The 15156-nt window shown below is 54.9% G+C and overlaps 1 protein-coding gene and 1 pseudogene across 4 annotated transcripts; one reads left to right on the forward strand and one right to left on the reverse strand.

Moving 5' to 3' along the window:
- The first annotated feature begins 1219 nt into the window (after positions 1-1219).
- On the forward strand, positions 1220-8059 carry LOC117087024 (annotated as a pseudogene). The gene is made up of 5 exons (XR_004438646.1): positions 1220-1355; positions 3315-3537; positions 4457-4605; positions 5223-5904; positions 7677-8059. The product of XR_004438646.1 is annotated as a tubulin alpha-3 chain-like (transcript).
- Positions 8060-9077: 1018 nt separating this feature from the next.
- LOC117087039 (mitotic-spindle organizing protein 2B-like) lies at positions 9078-14818 on the reverse strand. Of its 3 annotated transcripts, XM_033216796.1 has the most exons (4): positions 14481-14818; positions 14150-14298; positions 12962-13141; positions 9078-9336 (listed from the first exon to the last, which is right to left on the reverse strand). In XM_033216796.1, exons 1-4 carry the CDS (start codon positions 14777-14779, stop codon positions 9179-9181), a joined length of 786 nt encoding a protein of 261 aa, XP_033072687.1. In that variant the 5' UTR covers positions 14780-14818; the 3' UTR covers positions 9078-9178. The 3 variants fall into 3 exon arrangements, with proteins under 3 accessions (XP_033072687.1, XP_033072669.1, XP_033072678.1); XM_033216778.1 differs by lacking the exon at positions 12962-13141; XM_033216787.1 differs by lacking the exons at positions 12962-13141; positions 14150-14298.
- Positions 14819-15156: the final 338 nt, after the last annotated feature.

Here is a 15156-nt window from a genome sequence, read left to right on the forward strand (position 1 = left end):
CTCTCTAATTTCAAAATTCTTGGTAACTTAGGAACTGTCTCTTCTTTTCCTTTAAAAACCCACTTGTAACTGCTGCTAATTAGAGGTGTATATTAAGACAACTTGCATCTCCAGGATTGCACTTCTCAAACTTGGCACAAATAAACTCTTTTTTTCAAGATGGCATTTCGCTCTGTCACCCAGGCTTGAGTGCAGTGGTGCGATCTTAGCTCACTACAACCTCTGCCTCCCAGGTTCAAGGAATTCTCCTGCCTCAGCCTCCTGAGTAGCTGGGATTACAGGCGCGTGCCACCGTGCCTTGCTAATTTTATTTTATTTTTTGTAGAAACGGGCAAGGTGGGTCTCACCATGTTGCCCAGGCTGGTCTCGAACTCCTGACCTGAAGCGATCCTCCTGTCATGACCTCCCAAAGCACTGGAAGGAATTACAGGCATGAGCCGCTGCGCCTGGCCCAACCTCTCCACTTAGGCTAATTTTGCCTCCTTCCTTTTTTTTTTTTTTTTGACGGAGTCTGGCTCTGTTGCCCAGGCTGGAGTGTGCAGTGGCCTAATCTCGGCTCACTGCAACATCTGCTCCCCAGGTTCAAGCAATTTTCCTACCTCAGCCTCCCATGTAGCTGGGATTACAGGTGCCTACCACCAGCCCGGGTAATGTTTGTATTTTTAGTAGAGATGGGTTTTCACCATGTTGGCCAGGCTGGTCTCGGGGAACTGTTGACCTCGGGTGATCCACCTGCCTCGGCCTCCCGAAGTGCTGGGATTGCAGGGTTGAGCCATCGCGCCCAGCCCGTTTTCTCCTTTTGGGTCACAAAAGTGATTGAATCCTGCCACTTCCCGGGTGCTGGGTGGGAACAGGGAAGAGGAGGGTGATTGCAGTGCTGTGACTTGGGTAGATGGCGGGAAGGCCTCTCAGAAGCGGCCTTGTTTGCAAAGATCTGAAAAAGGCTTGGAGAGGAGCAGGCTCGGGGCATTCAGGGAGGGGGCAGTGGCACACTGGGAGCAAGGCAATGTTCCGTGACCCACAAAAACCGTGCAGTAGCTGTTCCAACCCTGGTCAGAAGACACCCCGGAAATGCCTCAGCACCCGCGAATCCTTTGATCACCCCTCTGCCTTCCCGCCAATCCTGCACCCAATCAGAGAGCGTCCCCACTACACGTGTTGAGCAACGGCCAATAAGAACTGGGACCCGGCCCTCGGCCCGCCTCCCAGGAACTCCAAGCCAATGGCAGCCTGGCAGCGGCGGGCCAATCCCGTGCAGCGTGCGCGGGCGGACGGTTCCAGTTGGCTCTCAGCAGCTGTGGCAGCCGGTTGAGGTCTGGAAGCAGTGTCGGTCGAAAGCGGCGGAGTTCGCCATGGTAAGACCCGGGTCATTCCTCCACCGCAGACGCCCAGGCAGACGAAGTTGGCCTCGGGCGGACGGAGGGACGTAGTTGCGGGCCTGGGCGCTGAGAGGAAGCCGGAGAAGGACGCGGGGTCTAGTGCGGGACGGGAGGACACGGAATCGTCTCCGGGATCTGCAGGTCCCAGGGCAGGGACGGCGGCTTTTGTTTTAAATGAAGCTGCCGGTCTTCAGTCGGTGGACGGGGACCGTTGACGGTGTCCAGTCCCCAGAGAGCAAATAGTGGCGTCGCCTGCTGAAGACGGGGGGGGTGGGGGGGGGGCGCTGCTCCCGCTTTCCAGCCTCCACGTGGGAGTGCAAGAGTCTGTGCTGCCTGCAACGACTGAGCAGCCCCAGGAGCCTTCGCTGACGGGGCTGGGGCTGCGGACGTGGGTCAGATTAGGAATTACGGTTCAGACGCCGCTGAAACATTGCCTTGTTCACTAGAGGCAACACGTCAGGCCAGGCGCGGTGGCTCACGCCTGGAATCCCAGCCCTTGGGGAGGTGGAGGCGGGTGGATCACCTGACGTCTGGAGTTCAAGACCAGCCTGACCCAACATGGCGAAACCCGGTCTCTACAAAAAAATACAAAAATTCCCCGGGCGTGGTGATGCGGGACTGTGGTTCCAGCTGCTCGGGAGGCTGAGGTGGGAGGATCAGCCGAGCCTAGAAGTTTGAGACTGCAGTGAGTCCTGATGGTGCCACTGCACTCCAGCCTGGGCCACAGAGACTCTGCCTCAAAAAAACAAAAAAAGCAACGCATGAACATAACAGATTCCCAAGTCCCAAGTCTGAATACCTGTGGTTTGTCAGTTACCCTTTCTTTTCTTTTCTTTTTTTTGACAGCACTCAACAAATGCTCTGTTGCCCAGGCTGGAGCACAGTTGCGGGATCACGGCTCCCTGCAGCCTTGAACCCCTGGGTTCCAGCAGTTCTCCTGCCTCAGCCTCCCGAGTAGCTGGTACTACAGGTGTTTGCCACCACACCTGGCTAATGTGTAAATTTTTCATAGGGACAGGGTCTCACTGTGTTATCCAGGCTGGTCTCAAGTTGGTCCCAAGCGATCCTCTCGCCTCAGCCTTCTAAAGTGCTGGGATTACAGGAATGAGCCACCACACCCGGCTTGGCAGGGTTTAAAGAAACCACCAAAGGACAGTGCAGTGTCCCAGCACTGATGATATCTGGGAGCCATTACACCTGTAGGCTTCAAGGGGTAGAGAGAGGGAGTGGTTACAAGAAATTGAGAGGGCAACCTGCCAAAAGTGTGGCCTTAAGAGGGATTCAGGTCACCCGCAGCAGTTGAGCAGGAAGGGGCTAAGGAGGGAGTACCCTGGCGTTGCTCTCCTCCAGCCCCCCAGGATCCCACTGTTGCCTGCCATTGACCAAACCAGCAAGAAGCCAGAGGGCAAGGAAGGCCTCTGATGCTGTTCTCAAGGGTCGGCCTCCGAGAGCACAGAGCAGATGGTGAATGATGGAGGGTAGATCTGGGGGCAGAGAGAGGACACACACTGAGCACCTGGGCTTGGACCATGGGGACCTGAGAGCTACTCTGTATTTCCTTACCCAGCCCAACTACCTTATCCTTTGATCAAGACATAATCCAAAACTGCTATATATTCTTCAGAGAATTACCGTGACTGGCTATAATGTGGGGTTGATTATTGACATTACATGGCTTCCAAGTGTTAACCTAATTTTTGTGTAGTGGAAAACAGGTTCTAGGGCTACCTGTAAAACTTAGTAGCTAGTATGATTTACAGCAAGTTAGTTTTCACAGGGCTAAAGGGATCAGTCCCCTAACCCTCCTAGGAAATGCCAACTGCGAAAGCACCAGATACTGAAGCACTATATAATATTAAATTCAAATATTTTGCATGCCATATAGCTTCAAGTTGCCTTGAAATGAATGGGTTCACATTTATGTTCGGTTCACAGCGCGAGTGTATCTCTATCCACGTGGGGCAGGCGGGTGTCCAGATCGGCAATGCCTGCTGGGAACTGTACTGCCTTGAACATGGAATTCAGCCCGATGGTCAGATGCCAAGTGATAAAACCATTGGTGGCGGGGACGACTCCTTCAACACGTTCTTCAGTGAGACTGGGGCTGGCAAGCATATGCCCAGAGCAGTGTTTGTGGACCTGGAGCCCACTGTGGTCGGTAGGTGCCTGGGCACTGGATGGCAGCTTTCCTGAGAGGGTGGGAGAGCAGTGGTAAAGCCCCGCGTGGGTTCCTTTGAATCCTCCTGCCGAAAGGATGGGATGGACAGGCATATGCCCGTGGCATTGTTAGGAGAGAAACTGAAAGGTTCGTGATGAAAGTGTCTGTGAGACTTGGCTCCTAATCTAGGAAAACCTGACCTACAGGGAAAAGCTGCTTTGCCAGCAGTAAGATGGGCTGTGGAGAGATTCCCTTGTGGCTGCCTCAGCCCTGCTCAGATGGCCCTGCCTGCAGGGTACAGTAGCCTTGGTTCCCTCCTGAATGCTCTGCACTTTTATGCTGGTGCACGAGAGTCTTGACCTGCATCTTAGGCATAGAAGGTAAGTACAGAACAGTCATTTGCTTCCTTCAGAATAGCAGCCTGAGGTAGTTTCCAAAGAGAGCTGCCAAGAGGCAGCACCTTTCAGTGGCCCCCCAGGAAATGACAGGATCACCTGAAAGCCTGTGAGACCCAGGTCATCCAGGGTGCCCTGATGGGACTGCCCTGCAGAAGTCTCACTGATCTGGTGACTTCCCAGGTTGTAAGAGTTTTTAACTTACAGCCTTTGATGTAGCTACACGTAGGAAAGAATTATGTACCTGCGTAGGAGTGCAAGAGCTTATTTCCTTTCACTAGGAACTGGTCGTGCTGACATTTATACCACAAGCTGAGTGTAACTTCGTAAAGTCATAAATTGCATATGCAGTTTGGTTATCACACAGAGACATTGTCTACCAGATGCTGCCGCTGTTGACCTATGACTTGTAGGTCATGTACTTTGAACAGCATGTACTCTGTAGAAGTGAACAGTCCTGGAATGTGTCCATCTTGGTGAGTACAGGCCTTAAAGATTCATAGCACACACTGTCTCTTTTGTAGATGAAGTGCACACAGGGACCTACAGGCAGCTCTTCCACCTGGAGCAGCTGATCACTGGGAAAGAAGATGCAGCCAATAATTACAACAGAGGCCATTACACCATCGGCAAGGAGATTGTTGACCTAGTCCTGGACCGGATCCGCAAACTGGTAAGAAGAGAAGGTTTCATGTGGCCATTGTCTTGCATGGGAGGGTAGTTCTTGGAAGGTGAAAGGGAGATCATTTTATCAAAATTTAGATCAGCATGTTGGCCGGGCGCGGTGGCTCACACGTGTAATCCCAGCACTTTGGGAGGCTGAAGTGGGTGGATCACCTGAGGTCGGGAGTTTGAGACCAGCCTGGCCTACATGGTGAAACTCTATGTCTACTAAAAATACAAAAATTAGCTGGGTATGGTGGTGCACACCCATACTCCCAGCTACTTGAGAGGCTGAGACAGGAGAATTGCTTGAACCTGGGAGGCAGGTTGCAGTGAGCTGAGATTACACCACTGCACTCTAGCCTGGGCAACAGAGCAAGATTCCATCACAAACAAGCAAACAAACAAAAACTTAGACCAGCATCTTGAGTCCTACTGAGTCTGCAATGGTGATTTGTCTGTAGATCTTTGTCTGCTTTTCTTTGCTTCAAAGTGTACTACGTGTTTATTATGGATGATTTGAATCCATATCAAGTCTTCAGAGGCAAAGAGAAGTGGCCCTGGCTTGTTGGAGGTTGGTGGTGTGGCTTCCACGGGCATTGACTCACGTTGTCTGGTTTCTCTCAGGCGGATCTGTGCACGGGACTGCAGGGCTTCCTCATCTTCCACAGCTTTGGGGGCGGCACTGGCTCTTGAGTTTGCATCTCTGCTCATGGAGCGGCTCTCAGTGGATTATGGCAAGAAGTCCAAGCTAGCGTTTGCCATTTACCCAGCCCCCCAGGTCTCCACGGCCGTGGTGGAGCCCTACAACTCCATCCTGACCACCCACACAACCCTGGAACATTCTTACTGCGCCTTCATGGTCGACAATGAAGCCATCTATGACATATGTCGGCGCAACCTGGACATCGAGCGTCCCACGTACACCAACCTCAATCGCCTGATTGGGCAGATCGTGTCCTCCATCATGGCCTCCCTGCGATTCGATGGGGCCCTGAATGTGGACTTGACGGAATTCCAGACCAACCTAGTGCCGTACCCCCGCATCCACTTCCCCCTGGCCACCTACGCCCTGGTCATCTCAGCCGAGAAGGCCTACCACGAGCAGCTGTCCGTGGCCGAGATCACCAATGCCTGCTTCAAGCCAGCCAATCAGATGGTCAAGTGTGACCCTCGCCATGGCAAGTACATGGCCTGCTGCATGTTGTACAGGGGGGACGTTGTCCCCAAAGACGTCAATGTGGCCATCGCCACCATCAAGACCAAGCGCACTATCCAGTTTGTGGATTGGTGCCCAACTGGATTTAAGGTATGACTGGGTGATGTGGAGGGCTTTCAGCAAGCAGCAGACGCACAAAATAACACTGTCCCTGAAGGCCTGCATCCTTTGGGGAGAGTATCCCTGTTCCATGGGCTAGGCATGTGGGCATAAAGTAGTGAACCAGAGTTGATAATTGAATCACTGAATTTTTTTTTTTTTTGAGACAGTCTTGCTCTGTCGACCAGGCTGGAGTGCAGTGGTATGATCTCAGCTCACTGCAACTCTGCCTCCTGGGTTCAACCAATTCTCTGGCCTCACCCTCCCAAGTAGCTGGGATTACAGGTACCCGCCACTACACCCGGCTAATTTTTGTATTTTCAGTAGAGACGGGGTTTCACCATGTTGGCCAGGTTGGTCTTGAACTCCTGACCTCAGGCGATCTGCCCACCTCAGCCTCCCAAAGTGCTGGGATTACAGTCGTGAGCCACTGGGCCCAGCCCAGTGATGTCTTTTGAACTCTCTTTCTGAGTCATCACACTATATATCTGTGGTGAGATTTATTTATTTATTTATTGAGATAGGGTCTTGCTTTGTACCCCAGGCTGGAGTACAGTAGTGTGATCCTGGCTCACTACAACCTCTGCCCTCAGGCTCAAGCGATTCTCTCACCTCAGCCTCCCGAGTAGCTGGGACCACAGATATGCACCACTATGCCCGGGTAATTTTTTTTTTTTTTTTGAGACAGTCTCGCTTTGTCACCCAGGTTGCAATGCAGTAGTGTGATCTTGGCTCACTGCATCCTCCACCTCCCAGGTTCAAGAAGTTCTCTGCCACAGCCTCCCAAATAGCTGGGATTACAGGCACCTGGTAATTTTTGTATTTTTGGTAGAGATGGGATTTTGCCATGTTAGCCAGGCTGGTCTCGAACTCCTGGCCTCAGGTGATCCACCCGCCTTAGCCTCCCAAGTGCTGGATTACAGGCATGAGCCACTGCACCCAGCTAGTATTTGTATTTTTAGTAGACATGGGGTTTCGCCATGTTGGCCAGGCTGGTCTCAAACCCCTGGCCTCACGTGATCTGCCCGCCTCAGTCTCCCAAAGTGCTGGGGTCACAGGCTTGAGCCACCACACGTGGCCTGATGTTGTCATTTATAGAACAAGTGTGCTGTTCCCTGCTCTAGTTGACCCTGTGCACTGCTGCCAGGACCTCAGGTCATGTTAATCCCAAGTTCTGAAACTTGGATGCTTCCCCTTTGGTTACCACCTTGGAATGCCACCCCCTACTTAGGCAGGCACATGGACCACTTCGACCACTTCCTGATGCTGTGGTAGCAGCATTCATATGACTCTTGACCCATGATCTGCTACCTTTGCATATCCACAGTGGCTTGTTTTGTGGGTCAGAAGTGGGTATGATGTTCCTTGTGATAGCATGGGGAAGAGTTGAGTACTCTGAATCTATCTGGGTGGAAAAAGTTTAGCTACAGAATTTAATTGTAATCTACAAAGAAGACAAGCAGCATACATTTTCAAAGGGAAGACTCTTCACCTGGGCACCTATCACATGTCACAGGTACTAGGACACAGCCCTTTAGGTAGCTTAGGATCCCACCAGGGTGGCTACCTCCAAGGTTCTTTTCTCTGTTCTCCATCTGGAACTATCACCCTGCCTGGCACAGAGAAGGGCTTAGTGACGTTTGTGAGGTGAACTGAGTATTCTCCTTGTCACCTACAGGATGTCTTCTGTTTGAGGAAAAGTAGCTACCATTTCTAGGTATGATATAAGCTTCATAGACTGCTTTATTTCCCTTCTCCGGCAGGTGGGCATTAACTACCAGTCCCCCACAGTGGTCCTTGGGGGAGACCTGGCCAAGGTGCAGCGGGCCGTGTGCATGCTGAGCAACACCACGGCCATCGCGGAGGCCTGGGCCCGCCTGGACCATAAGTTCGATCTCATGTATGCCAAGCGGGCCTTTGTGCACTGGTACGTGGGCGAAGGCATGGAAGAGGGAGAGTTCTCTGAGGCCCGAGAGGACCTAGCAGCTCTGGAGAAGGATTACGAAGAGGTGGGCGTGGATTCCGTGGAAGCTGAGGCTGAAGAAGGCGAAGAATACTGAGGGGAGGGTGTGGTGAGTTCTCCCCTGCCACCCCCAGGATGGCTGCTTTCAAGTTGTTTGCAATTAAAGGTTCTGTACAAAACCAAGACTTCTGTGTGTCATGCAGCTTAGTTCTGCCTTACAGGAGCTGGTGGGACCCCAGAGACTGCATGGACAGCAGTGGGGTGCCAGCCTGCCCTGCTGGCGTGGGGTTGGGTGCAGCAGGACTGTACATACTTAAGCAGCTGCCACGGAAGTAAACTGACCAGGGGAAAACAGTGTTTCTTCAAAGCCAAGCGTTCAAAGTATAGATCTTCTAAATTCTAGGAAAGCAGAGTCAGGGTTTTCGATTGAATTGCGAGTTTTTGGGCTTCTTTATTGATGGGTCATGCTGGCTAAAAGGAAGAGACTAGAAGTGAAGTGTTGGAGGTCTGTGGATGGGGCTCGTCCGTGAAGTCTCTAAAGCTGTGGGTCAAATGTGTAAGGTCAGGACATTTTAGAGGAGGAAAGGGTATTAACCAAGTTCTGCACAGCATTCATGACCCACAGAAGGTCACAACACATCCATGCTGACCCCAGTGCTCCACTGTAACCTGGAGGGCAGCATTCGCCCTCTCTGCACGCACACAGCCACCCTGTCCCTCAGCACTGTCACCTGTCTTGGTAGAAAACCTCCCATGAGGTGGGAGATCGAGACCATCCTGGCTAACACGGTGAAACCCCATCTCTACTAAAAATACAACAAAATTAGCCGGGCATGGTGGCGGGCACCTGTAGTCCCAGTTACTCGGGAGGCTGAGGCAGGAGAAAGGCATGAACCCGGGAGGCAGAGCTTGCAGTGAGCTGAGATCACACCACTGCAGTCTAGCCTGGGCAACAGAGACTCCGTCTCTCGAAAACAAACAAAAAACCTCCCACATTTCACTTCAAGTGAAACTTGTTGACATCTGTTTATAAAAGACCTGGCAGTCCGGATACCTTTTCTCAGAACCCAAATTAGGTTCAGGAAGTTGACCCATGGTAAAGGGATCCTGTTAGTTTGCTGTGGCACAACCAGGACTGGCACAGAAAACTCATTCTAAGTCTGTGCCTTAATATTAAAAAAAAAAAAAAGTAGAGAACGTCTGACCTGGACCCTCTGCATCTCAGAAAGGTTTATTGTCAACTGAAGGAGATAACACGTAGCCTTTGCTGGGAACAAAGATGTGACAAGTCTCTGCCCCATCCTAGGTGCTGCCCCGCGTAGGGCTCTTCCCAGGCCCGCCCCCCTTGGGCAGTCTGGTAGCGCTGGGCTGGCGTGGCATCCTCTGGCTGGATCTTTTGCGGCTGCTGCGTTCCGCCAGGGCCAATGCTCCCCCGAGGGCAGTGCTGCCTTTGTTTCTCCCTGAGGAGACACAAAGCACAATGATTAGGAATGGGCGAGCCCCGTAACTGCAGCACCTGTGGTACTCATGCTCCTTGGGCAACATTTATGTCTACACATTTCCATCAAGGCTGCTTCAGCTAGAGGCTCTGCATCAGCCCCAAGTCCTGAGACTCAGAACCACTAAAGACAGGTCATGCCCCAGAAGCCCTTGGCAGTGTGCAGGGGATCCTTGAGGATGTGTCCCAGGAGCAAAGCCATGCAAGGAGCACACTGCCAAGGGCACGTTTTGGAAGGATACATGCCACGTGTCCATTTAGGGAAAGGCAGGGGCGGCTGGTGCACACCTGGCCTGGACAGCAAACCTAGTCTGCCCTGACGCTGCCATCAGTGGCAGCAGCAGCAGGGACGTGCTGCCTCATCCTCAAGGTGCTTTCTTATGGACTGTACATCTGAGCTGCCCCAGATGGTGACGGGCAGGAAGTACTGCAGTCACCAAGTCCTGGAATTGGGTTTCTGATTTTGATTTTGGAAGCTCTTTCATTGTTTCCTACCTACCCGAGTGTTCCGCACAAAGTGGCCAACCCTCTTGCTTTCGGGTTTAGCAGCCAGATTCCATGACAGGGTTCCTGCCACAGTCTGAATGCTTGAGACTTTCCTTCTGACCACCAGAGTCTTTCTCGGATGAAGACCACTGGTTCAGAGATTCTTTGATTTGTAAATTACTCTTTAAGATAGCCAAGAAAGATCTGCAACCACACTTGGGCCAGAGCTTTATTTTAATGGGATGGATTTCCCTGGGCTCAGGGTGTTGACAGCATCAGCAAGACTGACTGAGAGGACCCTGCAAGGTACAAATGTACCCGGGTGGCAGGCTCGCCGTGCGGAGTGCCTTGGCCAGGGCTCTCCCCTGCTCTGGCCTGGCAGGGTCTGCCCCATGGGCTCTAAACAGGGCATGTGTCCCCTGCCTCAGTGTTGGGTCCCCCATTTCGTCCCCCCAGCGTTTCCTTTGTCCTGACTGAGGGAGTGCCTTGACCACTCTGACCTAATCAGCTACATGTTCCCCCTGCAGGCTGAAACCCTGGCTGGGGCTTGCATCTTCCCAGACACTGACACAGGTTTAGGTTACCTGGAACACTGAAAGATCTGACGTGTTGCTAAGCATGTGGAAACCGGTCCCACCCCAGCCAGATTCCTCACACTCTCATAGAAACTCCACACACCCCCCACTCAGTGCGGTGTGCCCAGGCACAACCTCCTTCCTGGCTGTCCCTCATGAGGGCACACTGCAGCCCCCTCTGTATGTAAGTTCCCTAACAAATGCTTTGGACTGACCACTCTGGCATTAAGTGTTTCTTCCTTTGGAATCCCAACTGGCTCTCATCCTGGAAAGGTTTGGGGCAGTCCCTTGCAGGAACTCCCCTGCCACCACTTTCAGGGTGACTCCAGACAAGGGTTCAGCCAACAGAACACCGAGCCTCAATCCTGGTCCTTCCCTGGCCTCTTATCAAGTGTAGTCAAACAGCCTGCAATGGGAAACTACATTCCTGGAGAAAAGATGTAACCGGGTGTTTAGGGATCCATTAGGTCATTTCTGTTTCACCATCTGTCACCTTGAACAAGCAGAGACTCCTGTGTCTGAGATGCCGTGGACCCTGGCTCCTCCAGAGGTACCTCTAGCTCCCTTCCGATGCTGATACCACAAAATTCTCCCCATACCCTGCAGGGACAGGACAGCCCTCCTTATGAGTTTCTGGGGAGTTCTTCCTCAGAGAATGAGATCTTTGCTCATTCTTGCCTGGTGGGTGGTGAGGGTTATAGCAGTGTCGTGCTTGGAACAGCTTGGCACACTTGACTCTACAAAGATGGAGTCGGGGTTGCCCTGAGTCAAGGAAGAGCGCAGTCAAGAACACGTGGTGGGTGACGTTTGGCCACCTCAGCCCAGCAGTGACTCGTGAAAACGGCACAAAGCAGAGAACAGCCACCACACATCTCTTGTGGTACAAACTGCCATTATTCTAGTCTCCACTGACAGAGTCTTGCTCTGTCACCCCGTGTAACCCTTGCTGCTCTCTGGGCTCTGAAGCCTCCTCCCATCTCCGTTGCTAGCGGTTTTTCTTTTCTTTGTTTTTTTTTTTGAGACAGGGTCTTGCTCTGTTGCCCAGGCTGGAGTCCAGTCACAAGCTCTCAGCTCACTGCAACATCTCCCTCAGGCTCAGGCGATCCTCCCACGTCAGCCTCCCAAGTAGCTGGGACTATAGATGGGCACCACCACCACGCCTGCCTGGCTAGTTTTTTTTTTGAGGAGGAGTCTCGCTCTGTCGCCCAGGCTGGAGTGCAGTGGTGTGATCATGGCTCACTGCAAGCTCCGCCTCTTGGGTTCACGCCATTCTCCTGCCTCAGTCTCCTGAGTAGCTGGGACTACAGGCGCCTGCTACCATGCCCGGCTAATTTTTTTTTGTATTTTTAGTAGAGACGGGGTTTCACTGTGTTAGCCAGGATGGTCTCAATCTCCTGACCTCATGATCCTCCTGCCTCGGCCTCCCAAAGTGCTGGAATTACAAGTGTGAGCCACCGCGCCCGGCCCTGCCTGGCTAGTTTTTGTACTTTTTGTAGAGATGGGGTCTTGTTATGTTTCCCAGGCTGGTCCTGAACTCCTGAGCTCAAGGGATCTACCTGCCTTGACTTCCCAAAGTGCTGGGATTACAGGGGTGAGCCACTATGCTGGTCTCACTGGCAGTTTTCCTCACTGCCTCTCACTGAACTGAGTGTGACCATCTCACTTCCCTGCCACACCCTCTGCCCTGAGAGCTGGGCCTGGCACCCAGGGCCCCTGAGTGCTGAGTGAGCAGCAACTTCCCCTGGAGTGACAGGGACTCTGTTCCTAGTTTCTCCCTCCTGCTGGAAACTTGCCCCTCAATTGCTCATCTCAGCCTGCAGTCCGTACACCCCTACTCCAGGCCTGTCCCTCAGCCCCCCCCACCCTACCTTGGGCCTGAGCTCTGGGTGGCAGTGAGGTGGGCGCTGTTGGGAGGCACATGCAGGAGGTGTGACCAAAGACCCCTGGGCTCTCACAGGCCACTGGCTCTGGGCCCCTGATCACACCTGGTGACACCTGGAAAGTGGCCCCAACTCAGGAGTGAGGCGGGCAATGGGGCTGAGTGCTGGAGTGTGGCCATGGGACCAGCACATGGCATCTGTGTGAGATGGCATCCAGGAGACTCGGGGAAGGTGGGACTCTCTGTTTCAGCCTCCAGACTTCCTGTCCGGGTAGGGGGCAACTTCTAAGAGGCCGAGGTGACAAGCACAGCAGTCGTGGCTGTGCTCTCCAGCACAGCACACCGCACCCTGGCCAGCTGTCCTCCCCTGGAGCGGGGCTCTTTACACTCACCACAGTTCGCCTCTGGAGTGTGGGGTGTTGGTCCTGTCCCCGGATGCCAGCCCGACTGTGGGCTCTAGAGACTGCCATACCTTGTCTCTAATAAACCGAATCAGAAATCCTGCCCTGCTGCTAAGCGGCAGGGCAGTGGTGGCCTGCATGGTCCTGCCCTTGCAGCTCAAGGCAGCTTGGGCCTCCTGGGGCCAGGCAGTTTACATGGAAACAAGGGAGAGCACCAACCCCCAGAGATAAGCCAATAAACGCAACCTGCAAAAGGAGAGAACAGGCAGCAAGAGAAGCGGAGGGAACCCGGGGGGCCTGGAGAGAGAGGCGAGTGTGCAGCAGCCAGGCTGTGGAGCAGAACGGGAGAGGCTGAAGGCTGCGGGCTGGAGAAAAAGGAGGAACTTGCTGGGGGGCTACTGTTCCTGGCAGAGAGAAAGGAGGCCTCTGGGGGTCAGAGAGAGACACAAAGAGAGCAGACAGTGAGGGTCAGTGAAAAGGCCAGCACACAGGTGCCCGGGCCCTTTTGGGTCAGGGGGTGTGGGTGCCCAGGCCCTGGCACTCCCCCCATGAAGGCAGCCTGCTCCCCACACCTTCTCAGGATGCCTGCGTGGGTATCCTGGTGCTTCCAGGCAGGGAGCCAGCTCTGGGCCTTCTTCCATTGGCCTGGGACGCTGTGCTGCATTTCAGAGAGAGCCATCAGGAGCAGAAGCAACATGCGGGGAGGATGAGCAGGGACAGAGGCTCCACCATGACACTCTCAGCCCCAGCATCTGCTCAGCCCAGTCACCACACTGGAGAGGGAGGAGGCCCTTCAGACCCCGCAGGCCTCTGCATCCTGGGAGTTCTACGTCTGACTCCCTTCCTGCAATCATCAGAGGGAAGCTGGCCAGGGCTGGCCAAGCCCCTGCGTAGGAACTGGGCCTAGGTGGGGTACAGGCAGGAAGACCTCTGCCTGCCCTGCTCCCTGGGCACTTCCCTGGATGCTGTATACCACAGGACAGGGATAGAGACTGTCTTTTGAAAAACATATTTAGAGACAGAATCTCACTCTGTCACCCAGACTGGTCTCAAACTCATGGCCTCAAACGATCCTCCCGCTGTGGCGTCCCAAAGTGCTGGGATTATGGGCGTGAGCCATGGCGCCCAATCCCAAACCTTCTGGATTCCCGACTTTGTAAAATGAAGGCCTGAGTGAAGAGGTGGGGAGGAGCTAAGCAGAGGAGCCCTACCCAGCCTGGACCACCCTGGGGCACGCACTCTGCGTCCACCTGACCTGGACGTGCCTCCTAAGGCTGGTAGCGAAGCCCGGGAGCAGAGCCCACGGATGGGCCCTGCAGGTGCTGGGCTGAGACCGACAGACACGCCTGGCCACTCAGGGCCACGCCGCCGCTGTGCCGCGCCTGCCCCCTCCCCGCCCGCCACTGGGGCAGGGACAGCGGGCCCAGGTCTGACCTCGGGTCTCAGGCACTGTCGACGTGGGCAGAGACACGGCCGCAGGGTCCTGGGGCTCGCTCGCTAGCCTCTGCCCGGCCCACATGGACTTGAGCATCTGGAAGACGGCGAGGGGCGCCAACTTCAGCTTCAGCAGGTCCACCAGGATCCTGACGGGGACAGACGTGGGGCCGGTGAGCCCTCTCCGCCTGGCGCGGCCACCTCCCTGAAGACCCGACAAGGACGCGGACGGGGGGCGCGGGGGGCTCCTCCCGACCAGTGGGACCGGGGGACCCGGAGAGCAGAGGTCGGGGTGTCTGGCGAGAATGCGGCCCCCACCCGCCCCGCTCACTTGAACACGTCGGGGTAAATGGCGCCGCCCGCCGCCTGCGCCAGCTCGTACAGCTCCATCTCCTCGCGGCTCAGCACCTTCTTCCGCCGCAGCGCCAGCTTCTGCCGGGCCGCCTCCAACCCCGCGGGCGCCCCCGACCCCGGCCCAGGCCCTACGCCCTGCGCCGCCATCCGCGCGGCCCGAGAAAAGGTGCGCCCCCGCCGCGCTCTCCCTGCAGCGCCAGCGTCCTGCCTCCCAGGCGGCGCCGGTGGGAGCGGCGGGAGGGCCGGCCGGGTACAGGGCCGCCTCCGCGGCGTCATTGGAGTCCAACAGTTATTGGGCGCTCAATGTGTGCTGAGCGGCGCGCTAGGCGTCGGGGGTGGCATGGCGGACTGCAGGGGCCCGCTGCTTGGCGGTCAGGGCCTCCCTGACAGACTGCATTGATCGTGCTCGCTTAGGTGGCAGCACCCAGCCCAGTGCTAGGCATACATTGGGCGCTCAGTAAATGCCTCTTACAAGAAAGTGTGCAATTTTTTGGTCCGCGCCGGTGCACCACTAGGGGTCGCTCTTCGCGGGGGGGGCGGGGGGGGCACTAATCAACCGCCCTGCTTACGCGCACGCGCATTCCTTGCTAGGGAGAAAGTGCGTGAGCCCCACCTTGAGGCGCCAGAGGCCACCACAACGCAGGCGCATTCAG

This window comes from Trachypithecus francoisi, unplaced genomic scaffold (assembly GCF_009764315.1).
Source record: "Trachypithecus francoisi isolate TF-2019V2 unplaced genomic scaffold, Tfra_2.0 Contig00606, whole genome shotgun sequence".
NCBI lineage: Eukaryota > Metazoa > Chordata > Mammalia > Primates > Cercopithecidae > Trachypithecus > Trachypithecus francoisi.